This window comes from Hypoxylon fragiforme, assembly GCF_022984875.1.
Source record: "Hypoxylon fragiforme strain CBS 206.31 chromosome Unknown GGS25scaffold_4, whole genome shotgun sequence".
Classification (NCBI taxonomy): Eukaryota; Fungi; Ascomycota; class Sordariomycetes; order Xylariales; family Hypoxylaceae; genus Hypoxylon; species Hypoxylon fragiforme.
The window spans coordinates 1253105-1269997 of NW_026054759.1; the positions used below are offsets into that span (position 1 = coordinate 1253105).

General features: G+C 49.3%; 5 protein-coding genes across 5 annotated transcripts; 2 read left to right on the forward strand and 3 right to left on the reverse strand.

Moving 5' to 3' along the window:
* Positions 1 to 757: 757 nt before the first annotated feature.
* On the reverse strand, positions 758 to 1472 carry GGS25DRAFT_225543 (uncharacterized protein). The gene has a single exon (XM_049256999.1). It carries the CDS (start codon positions 1313 to 1315, stop codon positions 845 to 847), a length of 471 nt encoding a protein of 156 aa, XP_049117633.1. The 5' UTR covers positions 1316 to 1472; the 3' UTR covers positions 758 to 844.
* A 1927-nt stretch (positions 1473 to 3399) lies between these two features.
* On the forward strand, positions 3400 to 4757 carry GGS25DRAFT_520464 (uncharacterized protein; the record flags this gene model as incomplete). The annotated part of the gene is made up of 2 exons (XM_049263883.1): positions 3400 to 3948; positions 4251 to 4757. 2 exons carry the CDS (start codon positions 3400 to 3402, stop codon positions 4755 to 4757), a joined length of 1056 nt encoding a protein of 351 aa, XP_049117634.1.
* Positions 4758 to 5235: 478 nt separating this feature from the next.
* GGS25DRAFT_485659 (uncharacterized protein) lies at positions 5236 to 7152 on the reverse strand. Its single transcript, XM_049260557.1, has one exon. The coding sequence runs from the start codon at positions 6877 to 6879 to the stop codon at positions 5632 to 5634; it is 1248 nt and encodes a 415-aa protein (XP_049117635.1). The 5' UTR covers positions 6880 to 7152; the 3' UTR covers positions 5236 to 5631.
* A 255-nt stretch (positions 7153 to 7407) lies between these two features.
* GGS25DRAFT_485661 (MED7-domain-containing protein) lies at positions 7408 to 8549 on the forward strand. The gene is made up of 2 exons (XM_049260558.1): positions 7408 to 7982; positions 8048 to 8549. The coding sequence occupies exons 1-2, from the start codon at positions 7563 to 7565 to the stop codon at positions 8345 to 8347; spliced, it is 720 nt and encodes a 239-aa protein (XP_049117636.1). The 5' UTR covers positions 7408 to 7562; the 3' UTR covers positions 8348 to 8549.
* On the reverse strand, positions 8500 to 8915 carry GGS25DRAFT_520467 (uncharacterized protein; the record flags this gene model as incomplete). The annotated part of the gene is made up of 2 exons (XM_049263884.1): positions 8500 to 8539; positions 8743 to 8915. The coding sequence occupies 2 exons, from the start codon at positions 8913 to 8915 to the stop codon at positions 8500 to 8502; spliced, it is 213 nt and encodes a 70-aa protein (XP_049117637.1).
* Between the last annotated feature and the right edge of the window lie 7978 nt (positions 8916 to 16893).

A 16893-nucleotide genomic window follows, 5' to 3' on the forward strand; every position in this document is an offset into this window, starting at 1 on the left:
TAGGGGGGAACAATAATGCTTATCTTAAACACCTCTAGGCTTTGTTTTAACAACGCTAATAAGCTCTAATATAAACGTTTTTAAACCACACAACCATTTAATGAGTATTAAAGATAGGTGACGCTATATTAAAATAGTAATAAAATGCTAAAAATATAGTCTTTTAAAGTAAGGGGTTAATCGGATAAATAAGGTATAATACATCTTATATAAGAGGTAATAAAATGAGTTATAATAGCTAGTAAATTGTGGGCTTTTTAAATTAAATAAATGGTTTTTAGATTTTTTAATTTAAATAAATTAATTATGGATTTTTTAATTAAATAACTTTTAAATAAACGGCTTTTAAAATAAATAACTTTTAAATAAACGTTAACTTTTAAAATAAAGCTTTTAATTAATAATAACGTTTTAATTAATAAAAGAATTAAAATAATTTTAAAAATAATAAATGATGGGACTCAAAAGGTCAATCAATCAATCAGTCAATAGAGAATATAGAAGAGAAGAAGAGAGCTGAGCTCCCAGCGTCTCAGGCTGGCTATATATACACAGATAAGGTTCAGCAAGCTGTGGCAGCAGCAACCATGGGGATGCCCACATGGCAGTAGCCATGGATAGCCACGGGAGTGGCTATCCACGTCCATGGCCACATCCACGTCCATGACCATGTCCTAACATCACCCCCCTTTCAATGGAAAGGATAACGTCCACGTTATCCACACCCAATACATACACACATGTGTGTTGATCCCTGATACTAATCTCTAAGCTGACCCGTGCTGCTTCAACAAATGGAAGCGACTCCAGACAGTCCTCCTAGCGGGATACATGTGCTTAAGCCCTAGGTGGTTGGTGTGGTGTTAGGTTGCCTGAGGCTCTGCCGATGGCCTGTGCGTTGAGGCTCTATTGCGGCTCTGCTGATATATAGGGATAAAGATATAAGGGGAATAGTGTTTCCAAGACAACCATGTTGAATGGTTGTGTTGGAGGGTCTCGTCGGCTGAGGGGACCGAGAATTGAAGGATCTCGTCGGTTGGAGGGACCGAGAATTGAAGTAATAAGGATGGTTCCAGCCACGAACGTCTCCTGGCCAGGGAGAGCATTCGTTGCGCTCGGTGGGTGTCGGACCGGCGCCGGATATGCTGAAACAGATTGATATATCTATGGGGGTCGGTCGGATTGAAGAGAGGTAGTTGGACTGCAATGGATAAATGATATAAGAGTTGTCCCAGGTGCGTAGGTATCCATATAGCAATGGATAAGAGATATGGTCAATTAATAAGGATGTGGTCAATGAATAAGAATAGGACATGAATAGGGATATGGTCAATGAATAAGGATGGGCAAATAGGGATATGGTCAATGGATAAGGATGGGGTCATGGTTGGTCCATGATTAAAGATATGGTCGATGGATAAGGATGAGATCAATGAATAACAATATGGTCAATGAATAAGGATGGGGTCCATGGTTGAATAACGATATGGTCAATGAATAAGGATGGGGTTATGGTTGGTCCATGATTAAAGATATGGTCGATGGATAAAGATGGGATCCATGGTTGATCAATGAATAAGGATGAGGTCCATGGTTGGGCAATCAATAACGATATGGGCAATGGATAAGGATGGGGTTGTTGATTGACCCTTCAACAACCAAAAGGTCTGAGGATTTTCTAGGTGAGCATATTGCTCACCCTTCGGATGAACCGGGATGGTATGGGGGTTGGAGGTCTTCCAACCGTAGCAAGAGATGCTACCAGATGATGGGACTCAAAAGGTCAATCAATCAATCAGTCAATAGAGAATATAGAAGAGAAGAAGAGAGCTGAGCTCCCAGCGTCTCAGGCTGGCTATATATACACAGATAAGGTTCAGCAAGCTGTGGCAGCAGCAACCATGGGGATGCCCACATGGCAGTAGCCATGGATAGCCACGGGAGTGGCTATCCACGTCCATGGCCACATCCACGTCCATGACCATGTCCTAACAATAAAGGTTTTAATTATTAAAAAAAAACTAAAAACTAAAAATAAGGCTATTATTATAATTCTTCCGGTAAGGGGTTACTAAATAAATATAGGTAAACTTATATATTAAAAGGATAAGATTTAAAAATCAAACCTTGCTATTAAAATGTTTTTAAATATATAACCATAGTGTTTTGCATTTTCCTCTTTGGCGTATCTGCCACCATCTGCTGGATGTCAGATGGTGGGGGATATTTATGTACATAGATCATGTACATGTGTACTAGGTATACTATTAGTAGTACCAGTTGACCTACATGTAGTACTGTACCATGGTTGAGTTCCAATGTTGGCTTGTGACGAACGCTTGAAACACGATTCGTACCAGTCCAACCTTAGAAGAACCATAAACCACAACCACTGCCACAACTGTCAACCACACAACCACAACCACTTCCTTTACCACTACCTGCTCCACCTGTAGACCAGACCACCATTCGTCACTCTCACCTAGCTCACCAACATCTCGAATTCAATTTCATCTAATCCACCAATTTTATACCGCCTATTATTTGGCCTTTTATGTGTATCAGTGATCTTTTTTTGTCAGCCCCTCCAGGCACATTTTTTGTGACTGCTCATTTCCAACTACTGTACCTTCGTAGAGAAAGAGACTGAAAGAGTCCAGCCTTGATGGCCGCCTTCAGTGCCACCTTGTCTTGCACGAACCTCGACCGATTAAGCGGCCACTACATCGCATCGCATACAGTGTGCTATTAACCCTTAACCCTTAACCCTTAACCCGCGTCATATTGCTATCATATCTACGCGACCCTACTTTACTTTATTGATGAAGGATCTTGTACATACATAAGTCACGAGCTCAAACTAGTTGGGAATAGCTTCCTGGGCACTGCCAGCCCCATTCCATATTGAGCCTTTCCCAAGGTTATAAACATACCTAAACATACATACATATCTACTCCTAGCCTACCTACATAACAGCAAGGGACCCAACCTCACCGGGTGCAAGCAGATACCCACGCAACAACTCAGCTGTGCTGCTTTTTAACACACACTCCTGCCTAATACTCACCCTGGCGATTGGCCACTCGGGGAACGCGGATCTTGTCGAGTTGGCATACAAGTTGGCATACAAGTTGGCATACGGTGCTGTGACTGATATTCACCATCACACCTTGCTGTCATCCTACGGCCTATACTCACCCACTATCTCACCGAGGACAACGCACATTGACCTTGTCGTACAGTATTACACCTATCGTCGTATACCTGACTCTACACTGTGGTCACCTGACTAATAATATCCATTCTATCCATACTACCATTCCATCACCATTGACACCTAGGTAGTAGCCCCGCGTATTGCTGTCTTTGCTGTCTTCGCTGCCTGCTAAACTGCAAACATGTCGGCTCGCCAAATCCCAGAGGAAGCGGGCGACTTGCAACAGCAGCAGCTTCTCACCAAAGCCCGCGATCTGACCTTAGTCACGTCGCGTCACGCCATGCCGCATACATCCTCTCTAGCTGTTGCCTCGTCGTCGGTTGCCGAGAGTGGCGATGCTACCCCATGGGAGCCGGCCTTGCGAACGGCCACCATGCTTGATGCCCAACCAAATTCCCTGGTTACGGACTTTTCAGATCCCGACCATATGGAAATTTACTCTACTATGCTTCAGGATGAGCAGCGGCCAGCCGCGGGTCAATCTGTTATTGCTTCATGCCCGTCACTAGATGCGGTGCCCTCGTCGGGAGCATCTCCGCCATCGCCGGCTGCGTCATCTTCTTCCAGTAAAAGTCCACAAAGGGAAAGAGCGGCAGAAATCGTGATGACGGGACGGTCCATCTTGTTGCGCTGGGGGTGGGACTCATTGAGTTTAGACGGACTGCCGAATGAGATCCTGACGCATATACTCACCTTCCTAGACGTGAGCGATCTGCTGTCCACTTCCAGGGTATGTGTACTTTGACCTATACCATCTTTGGGTTAAGAAAGCCGAGTTCGGTTCTCATGATTAGGACTTTATTCGCGTTACACGGCCTGGTTTTTGTTTGCACACACATGTAACATGATCATGAGCCATTATTCTCGCACTTGCATTTATCCCATGAGAGCTCAGAACCAGAAACTCAGATCCGTGTTGATCTCGGCCTAATACACCCTCTCCTGATTAACCCCCTTCTTATTCCCTGCATTATCAACTCTCCTAAATGATATGACGCGTCGTTGATCATACTATGCTAACCGTAACGATAGATTAACCATCACTTTAGGACTCTGTCCTTACACCCCATCGTGCACGCCCTTCGTCTACGGCGCGCCCGTCTCTCCCTTCCACCCCTCTTAGCTTCCCCCTCTCGACCGACGCTCACAGAGTTGATCGCTCGGCACATCTTCCTAACGCACACAACGCAGATTTCGCGGCGGCTTGCGCGTAATCTGGTTGCCATCCGACTTTCACGTCGGCTGCCACTGCGACCTTCTGCCGAGTCGCTTGTGCAGCGTGGCGTGCTGCCACCCGAAGTCGTCGAGGGCAGCGTAGCCCCTGGCCTGGTCGCTAAGAAGCGTGCCGTCGAAAAGGAGAAGCTGAAGGACGGCCTCCGTCGCTGGGTCGGCGCTGTCTGGCGCGGCGAGGTTAGAGAGCGAAGTGAGGGTGTCAAGAAGTGGGAAGAGCACGCTGGCGTTGGTAGAGTGTGGCGACTGAGGCGATTCTGGGAACGGGTAGGGAGAGATGGCCCCGGACAGGCGCCAGGGGTGGCGTGAAGACTATCTGATTTGTCTCTAGACGGCTTGGTCCCCTCGTTGTTTGATTTTTATCTTATGACGTATGATGGATGATTGTTCGTCAATCATGGCAAAACAGTACTATGAGGTTGGATTGACGAATGGATTAATGATTGATGAAGACTGTAACGGTTGGCTAACAGGACGATTTATTTATGACAGACCAACCCTGGCTCTGCTTGGCCTTGCTAAGCATTCAAGGTTATGTTTAAATGCTGAAGCCAGATGACTTCGAACGATCTATGGTAATTATGTATATGGACTCGGTGTACCGGTGGGATATCTGTGTTTTGGGGGAGGGTTATTCTTCTCTCAATCTTTTTTCATCTAGGGATCTCAATTCGCCTATCGTACAATAAGATAGTACCTATGACAGGAAGTAATCGGTAGTATGCTGAATACCTAACTCGCAAATGCAAATGCAAGTGTGATGTGTACCTCCCCCTTTTTTTTCCCCCTTCCCCCTTTTGTTTAACCAGCTAACCACCTATGTAACCCCCTATAGAATTTTGTTTGTGGGCAGCAAAGCAAGACTGAAGAACGCCGCCCCCTATGCAGATATTAAGAATTCCGATTTCTGTTTCGTCGGGTCTAGTTTAGTTCAGGGCTGCCCTGTGCAAGACGAGTCTGATGATATTATGGTGTGGGTGGGTGGGTGTATGTTGCCATCAGACTTGTCTTCTCTTCTCTACTCCTACTTCTTCTCATCCCTGCCTGCCTGCCCGCCTGCTTCCGAGAGGAAATTTCCTTCTCTCTCCTGGTCTCCTGGGTTACTTTCTCTACTATATATGTGTACGCGTTCTGGTCCATTGTCGTTGTTCGTTACTTCTTTCTTTCTGTACGCCTTTTGTCTTCACCGGAACCGGAAGGCATCCCAATCATCCTCATCCTCGTCATCATCGGAGTCGTTATCGGCGGAGTTGTTGTCGTTGTTGTTGCTGTTGCTGTTGTCCACGCCACTCTTCTTGTCCGTATCTGCGTCCGCGTCTGCGTCTGCGCCCAACGGTGAGCCCTTAGCCATCACGATGTCAGAGGAGGCGGATGCGTTGCTGGATGTTCTCGTGTTGTTGATGTTATTGTCGCCATTATCGTTATTGCCGTTGCCGTTAACACCCTCATCACCACCCACCACAGCACTTCCTCTGCGCCCCTTCCTCCCCTTCCCCCCCTTCCTCAGCGCCTCCCTTCGCTCCTTTAACCGCCGCACGCGGCTCTCGAGCTCCTCCATCTCCTCGAACTCGGCCTCCAGAGCGCGGGTGGCGTCCTCGCGCTCGTCGGCTATCTCGCCGTCGAGCAGCAGGTGCTTGCGGCGCTCGTTTTCTTCTTCTCGCGACTTGGCGGCGAGCTGGGCGGTGGAGAGGGCGGGGGCGGAGATGATGGCGTCGGAGGTGTAGGGGTTGGTGTTGGTGCTGGTGTTGGTGGGGGTCACGGGGGTGGCGACGACTTCGGCTTCGAAGGCGGCCCATTCTGCTTCGTCTACGGCTGCTGCTGCTGTCTGTGTGTTGGTGGTAGAGGTGGATATGGGGAGGCTTGTCGCTGCGGCGGATGAGGGTAGCGTGGCGCTGGTGGGCGGTGTGCTGTTCGTGTCGGAGCCCATGAGCGGTGAGCGGCGGCCGACATGCGCGGCTTTGGGCGTCGAGGTGGCGGAGTTGGAGCCCCCGGCGGCTGGGGTGGCGGGCCGCGACGGTATCGCGATCTCGACGCCGTGGCCGGGCGGGTTGGACGTCCGTCTCGAGAGCTCAGGGGGCGTCTGCCGGTTCTCGCTGCTGCCGTGGTTCGACGCCGCCATGTCTGTTCTGCTCCGCTTCGTCCGTATCGTGTCCTCTGCATCGTCGTCGTCGGCCTCGGACGTCGAGTCGTCGAGCTTGCGTTTGCCCCCGTTGTCGTTGTCGCTCCTATCTACTAGCTGCGGCTGCGAGTGGTTCTGGAGCCGCTTCGTGTGGCTCGGGCCTCGGATGTGACCTTCCCACAGAGCGTCGGACTTGATGGGCTCGTGGCATAGCTTGCACAGCAGCTTGCCGGCGTCCGAGTACGCGGCGTAGGGGTGCTTGATGCGGTTCTCGGCGCGGTGAGCGCGCAGGAGAGCACGGGCGTCTGCCATTGTGGGCGGGTGATTATTATTGTTGTTGTTGTTGTTGGGTGTGTGGAAGGGGAAAAGGTAATAGATTTTACCTAAGGTAAGAAGTCAAGAGTAAATTAATTGGTTGAATTTCGATATAGTGAGGTTTTTGAATTAAAGGAGGTATGGGTTTGTTTAGAAATGGATGTCACATGAAGTTTTAAAGAATCGTCATGGTGACGATAGTGTGGCTGCTGTTTTAGAAAACGAATCAATTAGCTTCTGTGAGACTGGGCCCAGTTACACTAACCTAGTCTGTTGAGAGCCGTGGACTTCAGCAAGATGCCGCACGGTTCAAGGGTTGTTTTAAAGATTCATCAGCCACAGCTACAAAGCTCGGGTGCCCCGCACCTTAACATTTTCCCCAATTCCCAATTGGAGCTTCCTATTGCGCTAATTGCGCTAATTGCGGAGTAAGTGCAGGGGCAGCTCTCGGGCTTCTTATCGATAACTAGCGAGCATCGTTTCTGGAAGCTTGTTGGAATCCGGCGAACGCTTTAAACTTGGACTTAGCATTCAACCAACTCCTCAATCCATCAACCTTGCATAGTAGCATACATGCTTACTTACTTGGTTACATGCTACAATTTATTTAAACCGACTGTCGATTCAAGCAAAGCACATCTGACCATACAACTTACAATTTTATCACTCCGATACATGTTATGGAGGAGGAACAGCCTCAAGTCTCCTCCACCTGGCCCCCGCCGCCTCCCTTCTGGCGCGACTTCAAGCCTGAAAGCCTCGCGCGAATAGACGAGCTACGGAAGCAACAGGCAGAAATCGAAGGCGCCACAGATGCATCCAAAATCCGTCTACGAGGCCTCCCGCGCGAGCTTCGCAATCTTCAGCCGCCGATAGAACCAGCAGACGGGGTATGGAGAGTGTTTGGTGATACATACAGACTGAAGGACGAGCTCCCGAAACTCGAGGATGTAGATGTTAGACGCTTATTCCCAGACGCGGAGGACAGGGATCCTAATGGAGCACACATCGACCGCGCTCTAATATTAAAGAGGATAGCCAAGTCACTACTGCTGAACTTTTTGGAACTTGTCGGGATTATGTCTATTAATGCTGATGCCGTACGCTGTCGCATCTTTACCAATACTACTTTGAAGGCCATCTAACTGACTGGGATATAACATAGGCTGCTGAGAAGATTCGCGACCTGGGCGACCTGTTCCTAAACTTCCACCATCTTATCAACGAGTACCGACCACATCAGGCGCGAGAGTCGCTCATCTCCATAATGCAGGCGCAGCTAGACCGCACGCGAGCCGAGACAAATGCGATTCGAGATGCCAAAGATAAAGCCGAGCGGATTATGGAAGGGCTGGGAAGCCTTAAGATCAAAGAAGATATCGACAGCTTACTGAAGAAACCCGAGAAGCCGCCGGCGTGGATAACGTCGAACAACTTGTGGGCAGCGACCGAGGAAGACCTCTAGAAGGGGGAAAAATGCGTAATAGCCCTAGGTAACGCTAACTACGGAATCTTGATCTATTGCTTGAGACAATATGCGGTGGCTACTACTGGTGTGGCAACTTTTTGAAGGCAATTAAAAATGATACCCCTTGGGTTTGGGATGCGATGAATAGGCTAGGCCTTGGACGAGTGGCGCGAACACATATCTCTTAGACTATCACAGTAGGATTCACGCCAGGATTGTATTGTATTGACAAGCAAAAAAATAGTGCGCGCAGGCTAGGTACAACAAACACCGAATCAATAATAGAATTGATGAACTCCTCCTCCTCCTCCTCGTAAAATCGTGCGTTCGTATACCATTGTCATTGAACTTAAAAAGGTGCCCACCTTCTTCCTTCTTCTCAGGCTGCTCACATCACCGTGCAGGGAATGGGGATGCAGCAGCACTCGAAGTCACCGCAGTCGATGCATTTCGTCTTGCCGCCTGTCGCTTCGGCGGGCTTGATGATGCTCTCGAAGGTCGAGGACGCGGCGCTGCCCGGGCCGTTTCGGTTGACGAGGTGGGAGTGCGATGAGCCACAGGCCATTTTTGCGGTTGGTTTGTTTTTGTTTTTGTTTTTGTTGGGTTTTGGTTTGGTGGTGTATTGGAACTTTAACTATGTTAATTAGGTACCTTCTTATTTTTGGGCGGTAGGTGATGAATCGGGAGCTAAATACTTACTTACGCGTTCTTATGGCGCTTCGGTCTAGTGCGATATAATGTTTTTAGTTTATTTTCTTTGGGGAGGTTAGGTTAATGGTGAGAAGGTTCAAGACTGGTCGACGCTTATGCCTTTTATATACCTATCGTACTACTAGTACTATGCAGTAGTACATGACATGGTTGGTAGGGGAAGGCTGTGCCTAAACTAACACTGGAAAGTGCCGGTTTCACGCTTTCCAAGGCTAGCTGAGCATCCATGCGTGAAAGTTGAGGCCCAATCAGGACAAAGGCCAAGAAGAGCAGCGTCGTCATAGATGTGGGTAGGCTAGCGAGGTGAAGTGATCAATGTTACTATGCACTCGTTATGTTACAGCAGTCATTTAAAACAGAACAACTTTTTATATTCACGATCTTAATCACCTCCTATCAACCTGGAATATAAATGGCCCTTTAAAATCTATTCAGAAAAACATTTGGTATTAGCATGTATCTAAGGACATAACTTTTACTTATCACTTCGCTTTCTGTTGGAATACCACTGAAGGAGAATGAGGAATATGGGTTAGTCATACAGTGATTAGTAATGCGTGATCACGTGACGTGATTACGCATTTAAGTAGATTCATTTAGATAGCCATTTACAATAGTCTTCTCTTGCTCCTTAGATATTAATACAGTTATACACCACGTGTTTGGTATCCCACCCAGCGCTGCTGCAACGCAGCAGCGTATACATTACTACCTACCATTGTATTGCAATACGTGATATATTCGGTAGACCTTGTCCACCGACACTGATCAGTAGTCGACCCGACAAGTTGACTACAGAACAGCAAGGTATTCAGAGGAAGGATATCGGATAGGCCAAGCAGTGAACCCTTCAATGGCAACTCACTGTAAGGAAACTATAAGGCATCCGGACAAGAAGAGATGAAGAGACACAACCCTACCGGCCTCAAAGCCCAAGTAGGATTGTGTGGACTACATGCTAATATCAAGATCTTAGGACCGTTGAACGTCAAAGCTTCACAGCTGCGAAACTACTATACGGTTATAGGATCGCGTCCATCAACGCACGAAGGAACCTTCAACCAACACTACTATCCGAGATTTGAACAAGTCTTAGGACCGTTGAACTTTGCAGTTCTACAACTGCGAAACTACTATACGGTTATAGGAGGAGATCATCTCATAGAAGAGTTGTTCGAAGACCTTCAACCAACACTACTATTCGAGATTCGAACAAGTCTTAGGACCGTTGAACGTTGCAGACCCACCATTGCAAAACTACTATACGGTTATAGGAGCAAGATCATCTCATAGAAGAGTTGTTCAACAACCTCTGTATCATTCACCCAACAACTGCCGAACCTACGTGGCATCGAGAACCATTCGAAAACCTGATTACAGACCCAACTACACCTTCGCCAACACACTGAAGCGCAAACCTCCCCAGCTTCGACCCACACAGCCCTTGAAAAGACAAACACAATCTCCTTTCCCCCTTACATTCTTATTCCAAGATTGTTGACCATCCCTATATTCATTTCGAATTTTCATCCCTATATCCAGGGAATTGTTTCACATTCTACGATACCCTCGTCTAATAGCATTGCGAGCTATTGGTGATAGCGTCTTCCTATTGCCCCAGCATTGCCCCTAACTCAAGCGCCATATTTACCGCCATCTAGCGCGCTCCAGCAATTACCTAATGCTGGCATACCGCTATTTCCAAGGCATGGCGAAAAACAAGATATGGCAACCCTCGGCACCGAACCACGGGAGTCACCAGACGGCTAATCCTTGAAGACGATGGAATTATTCGGAGACGAAGGCGTAGGAACATAAAGACGGCACAGAGCCAACCTACATGGCGAAGGGCAAATTACCAGCATACGTCTCATGACTAACTTCACCAACCACGTACCTCTGTTATTTTCTATCACTTACTTTCAACCGTACTCAGTACTACGCAATCCCACAAAATGGCAAACCCGGACCAGACCTGGCAACATTACATCAGCGAAGAACATGAAGGCAACGAATTCGACGTGGATAACCCACCCTTTACCAGGGCAGTGACGGATAGTTATATTGCCGAATGCTTCTCGGGATATGATGACCAACTTATAGACGAACCCCTTTGGGATACCTTCCGCAACGACTTCGAAGGATGGACACTCGTTCACTTTAGAGCATCAAATCGTAACCTCCGCACAAGGGCCATCAAGCACTTAAACGACCACGGTATATACAGCTCAGATCGCGGAAACAGCGCTACGCGGCTAGTTGAGATCCTAACCGCCGAGGAATTTCCAAGGTACCCCGAAGAAGAAGCCAGACAAGTTGGAGAGATCAACCCCGACTTCATCTCAAGGAGCAACCCATTTTTCACGGCAAAACTACCCAAAATTATACCGCCTGAGGAGCCACCTACCCCGACTGAACCCGAACAAGCTCCGGTTCAGGATCAACAGACTAATCCCCCTGAACCGCCACACGAACCCAACGTAGTCCCATCGATCGAGATTCCACACAGAACAACACCCCCGACCCAGCATCCCAGGCAGGCGACGCAGGCACAGTCCCAGACCCCGTCCACACAAGACAACCGCTTCCCCACCCCAGTACCCGCAACCGAGACTGCAATGAATAACCTCAGAGCCGACAATCCGCGTCCAACCTACGGCGAGTTCAATCAGAGGAGCATACAAGGCCCCTCCTTAGACCCACCACCCGGCTCCCGATTACCCCTGCCATACAACCAGTCACCGTTCCCTTCACAGATGATGCACAACCAAACAATGCCTCCCCCAGACAGACAACCCCAATACCAGCCCTATAGCGGACCCAGTGCTCCCACTATGTCCTCACCCCGAGCACTCGCGGATCTAGCGAGGATGTACACAAACGAGGACTCCAAGTTTGGCGGAGACAAGTATGACATCTTGGACGAAAAACTGAAGATTTTCAAGGATATGTGCAGACGAGCCAATGTGCAAGCTCACCAGTACCGCGACGCATACTCGACAATGCTAAAGGGACGAGCACTAATGTTCTACTTCAACTACCTAGCCGAGAAGGACCTTACATTCGAGGAGATGGTGATCCGAACGAAAAACTTCTACCACACGACAGAGAATCAACAAATGTATATGTCCGAATGGAGGAGTACAACCATCCACACCGTAATGAGGGAGAACCCCGACGCCGACATTGTCACATGCCTGGAAAAGCTTATCGAACAAATCCAGAGAATACACAAAGGCTTATCAATCAATTACCTCGAAGACGTTAACCTGCGAGAAGGAATGATAAGCGCGGTACAAGGACACCCGGCATTCGCTGGCGTACTGCTACGGCCCGCAGACACCTTTGAAAGCGTCTGTTCCGACCTGCGGAGCGCCGCTGGCAATTCACTGCGATGCAGGGCGTATACAATGCACAACGCTGCGACTGATAGTCAGTATTGGGTTGATCGCACCTACCGAAGCACCAATCGAGGCAGAGGTTTTGTGCCCAACCGCAGGAACTTTACACCAGGTAAAAAGTCGGATAGCCGACGCGGCACCAGCAGCGACCGCTCGAAGAAGTGCTTTGTATGTGGCAAAGCAGGGTGTTGGTCTACTAAACACCCAATGTCTGAAAGGAGAAGCAACCGCTCTAGCTATCGCCGCTTTGTCCAAGCACAAGGATATGAAGACAACGATGACGACTTTGCTGCATTCCTCATCGACTACGAAGGAATAGAGACAGTCCCCACTGAGTCAGGGGACGAAGCAGACACTGACTACGATACATGGATAGCGCAGCAAGACCAGAACGAGCAGGAACCGGAAGGAACCTCTCAATACATGACGGCATATGGCACAGTAAATGGTGAAGAGATTGCCACCATCCTGGCCAACCAATCAACGTACCATGCATTTACCGGCTCCAACACATTTGGCAATGGGCTGGATCACCTACCGGATCCCGTGAGGAAATCCCACAGCAGCCCTTGCATGTTCTACCTCGAGGACCGATACTCGTCGACCTTCCAAGGTATCATGCCAGACACAGGAGCCGCTGGAGTATCTACAGGAGGCCAGCAGCAATTTATGGCGCTCCAACGCATGCACCCAGAAGTGACCCTCGATACATCCACAGCAGGGAACCACAGCGTCCGCTTTGGTGATAACCCAGAGCAACACAATATCGGCACGGCAAATGTATCAACACCATTTGGAGTAATCCCATTCCAAATTGTACCGGCCAACACCCCTTTCCTAATGTGCCTCCGAGACATGGATCGGATGCATGTCTTTCTCAATAACGTCGACAACGTCCTTGTCCACGAAGAGAAAGAGTACCCAATTGTGAGGAAATGGGGACATCCCTGGTACCTATTTGACGACAAGGAACGAAGCCTCGCATACTGTCATTTAACAGAAGGAGAACTACGACAGATCCACCGACGATTCGGACACCCCGCGGCGGAGCGGCTACACAACGTCCTCACGAAGGCAGGATACGACAATATTGATGCGAAGGTAATCGAGAACATCAATAAGTTCTGCCACCAGTGCCAACTACATAGCCCGACACCAGGACGATTCAAGTTCACGGTGAAGGACGATGTCGACTTCAACCATAGCATCTACGTCGACGTGATGTATATCCACAACAAGCCGGTCCTTCACGTAGTCGACAAAGCCACCTCCTTCCAAGCAGCCAAGTTCATGAAGGACATAACGGCCAGACATACATGGAATGTACTTAGGATGGCCTGGATCGATACCTATCTAGGACCACCTGACAACATGGTATTTGATGCTGGCAAGAACTTCACCTCCCAAGAGTTCACCAGCAACGCAAGGGCAATGTCAATTACTGTTGAAGAAGTCCCCGTCGAGGCTCATAACTCAATCGGTAAAGTTGAACGCTATCATGGACCACTCCGACGTGCCTACGAGGTAATCTCGGGTGACCTGCAAGGCACCGAGGCAGATGAAGCATCTATCCTACAGATGGCAGTCAAGGCGGTCAATGACACAGCTGGCCCCGATGGACTTGTACCTACCCTCCTCGTGTTTGGAGCGTACCCACGCCTTGCCGACAGTACACCACCCGCACCCTCGTTGACAGCCCGTGCAGCAGCAATAAAGAAGGCAATGCAGATCGTGCGAAGGCTGAAGGCAAATCGACAAGTTAAAGAGGCCCTCGGGATGAGAAATGGCCCCTCGACCATCGACACCCTTAACCTCCCGCTACAATCAGAAGTGCGAGTATACAGGGAAAACAGAGGATGGACGGGCCCCCATACACTCATTGCACGACAAGGAGAGACATGCACGGTAGACGTCAACGGCAAGCTCACCAACTTTAGGACAACGATTGTCAAACCGTACCTACGCGATGAGAACACGGAGACGCCGATGGCATATGACAGTGAATCTGGTTCAGACAGCGACGGACAGAACGACGAATACGTTCCGACTCTTGAGGACATTCCCCCGACTCCACAACGTCGCGGACGTGGACGACCGAAGGGAAGTAAGAACAAGGCCCAGCATGTTACGTTTGGAAAAGTGTCCTACATCACAACCAAGGAGGCCGCTGATGCGGAACTGGCAATTCAACTCAGGAAGGAAGGAAAAATAACTACACCTGGGGAACCGTTCGAAGCATCAGATGCACAAGAGATTGACTCTCTTATTGAACGCGGTGTTTTCCAATTCGAAAGGTATGATGAGCGCCGGCATGGAGGGAACAGGTTGTTCAACGCTAGGATCGTAAGGGAGATCAAGGGCAAGACAACAACGCCTTACGAGAAGTCGCGGTTGGTCATTCAAGGCCACAACGACGCTGGCAAGGACTTTGTTTTGACTCAATCCCCCACGATCCAACGATCAAGCCAACGAATCATCGTCGCCCTGGCGCCCGCACTAGTAAAGGAAGGTATGAAGCTATGGCTTCGAGACATCACCCAGGCCTACACACAGTCAAACACAACGCTGAACCGCACCATCCTCGCAAAGCTCCCTCCGCAGATCGTACACAAGTACCCCAAGGGAACGATCATGAAGGTAATCAAACCATTGTACGGTATAGCCGAAGCAGGAACCCACTGGTGGGCAACATACTTCAAACACCACCGGGAAAACCTGCGGATGATAACCTCTACGTACGACCCGTGCTTACTGGTAACCGAATCCGACCAACGATTCGGCCTCATTGGCATGCAGACAGACGATACACTGGGACTATCAGACGATGCGTTCAGTAAGCTTGAAGAGGACGAACTCAAGAAGGCGGCATTCACTGCGAAACCCAAGACCTATCTCACACCAAGTGAACCACTACTGTTCAATGGTTGCACGCTCTCTATAGAAGAAAAAGGATCCCTTCATCTTCAACAGAAAGCACAAGGAACGAAGATAGAGCTTATTGAGCACAACCCAAAGGATGCGAAGCAGCAGTATGTGCAGCAACGCGCCCGAGGTGCCTATATCGCCTCAATTTGCCAGCCAGAGGCTACGTTTGATCTGTCCGAGGCTGCACAGCACCCGGACCCTGATAAGGAGGCTATCGTGAGACTAAACAAGCGACTCCAATGGCAGATGGACAACATCGAGCGAGGCCTGCACTATATCCCAATCGACCTCGCAACGGCCAAAACATACGTCTTCGTTGATGGCTCGTTTGCCAACAACAAAGACTTGAGTTCCCAGATTGGATATATCATCTTTGTTGCAAATGAAACCACCCAGGACAACACGTTCACGATGGAAGGGAATATCATACATTGGAGCTCCACCAAGTGCAAAAGGGTAACTAGAAGCGTACTAGCTAGCGAGATATACGCCATGATCCATGGTGTTGATATGGGCATCGCAATCTCTACAACAGTCACGTCGATCCTCAGTAAGCTAGGTATCCCAGCAACCCAAATGATTGTGTGTACGGACTCATTCTCGCTATACGAATGTCTGGTCAAGCTGGGAACAACGAAGGAAAAACGCCTGATGATTGACATTATGTCACTACGCCAATCATACGAACGAAGGGAGATAAGTGATATCAGATGGATCCACGGTGAAGACAACCCAGCCGATGCGATGACCAAGTCAACCGCCAACAAAGCACTCAAGACGTTTGTTGATCACAACCGCATCACCATGCGCCTACAAGGATGGGTGAAGAGGAGCTAGGAACATAGCCTAGGCCTCATCAGAGCCGTAGGAGCCCTCCCGCTTGCCCCGGCCACGCCTCGGCAGCCCAGAAGGAGGACCATGGACGATACCATCATCACCATCGTCACCACCCAAGTCAACGCCCGAAAAACCACCACTCACCCCATCCCCAACAACAGATCCGCTCCCGGAACCCACAACCCCATCAGCACCCCCAGCACCACCAGTAGCAGAAGCCTACGGCCACGATTAGCGCCACCCTCACTTCGGGCACAGAGCAACATACCTGTTCCAACTGCCCACGAAAGGCAGACACATTGTCAACCAGCCTGGTTATTTGCACAACCATGTCCTGCGCGGCATTCACCATCGCGTCCTTAAAGTCTTCCTCGGCACGGCGACGATGACGAGCAGCGCGAACCTCGCTCATCCCATTCCTATTCTTCACGTCCTGAAGACACTTGTATAACGCCATCTGAGCACGACGAACGGCGATCTATACACGAGCAGTCAGACACCACAACGGGACGACATTCTCTTCCAACCACCTACCGAGCGCACTCCTGCATCCTCCCGCAACGCACGGTAACAGGCCACGGCAATCCGAGCCGCAGCCGCCTCGAGCTAGCCAAGTATCAGCAACGCAGTTACTTATTCCTCCTCTCCTTGCATACATACCTGAACACA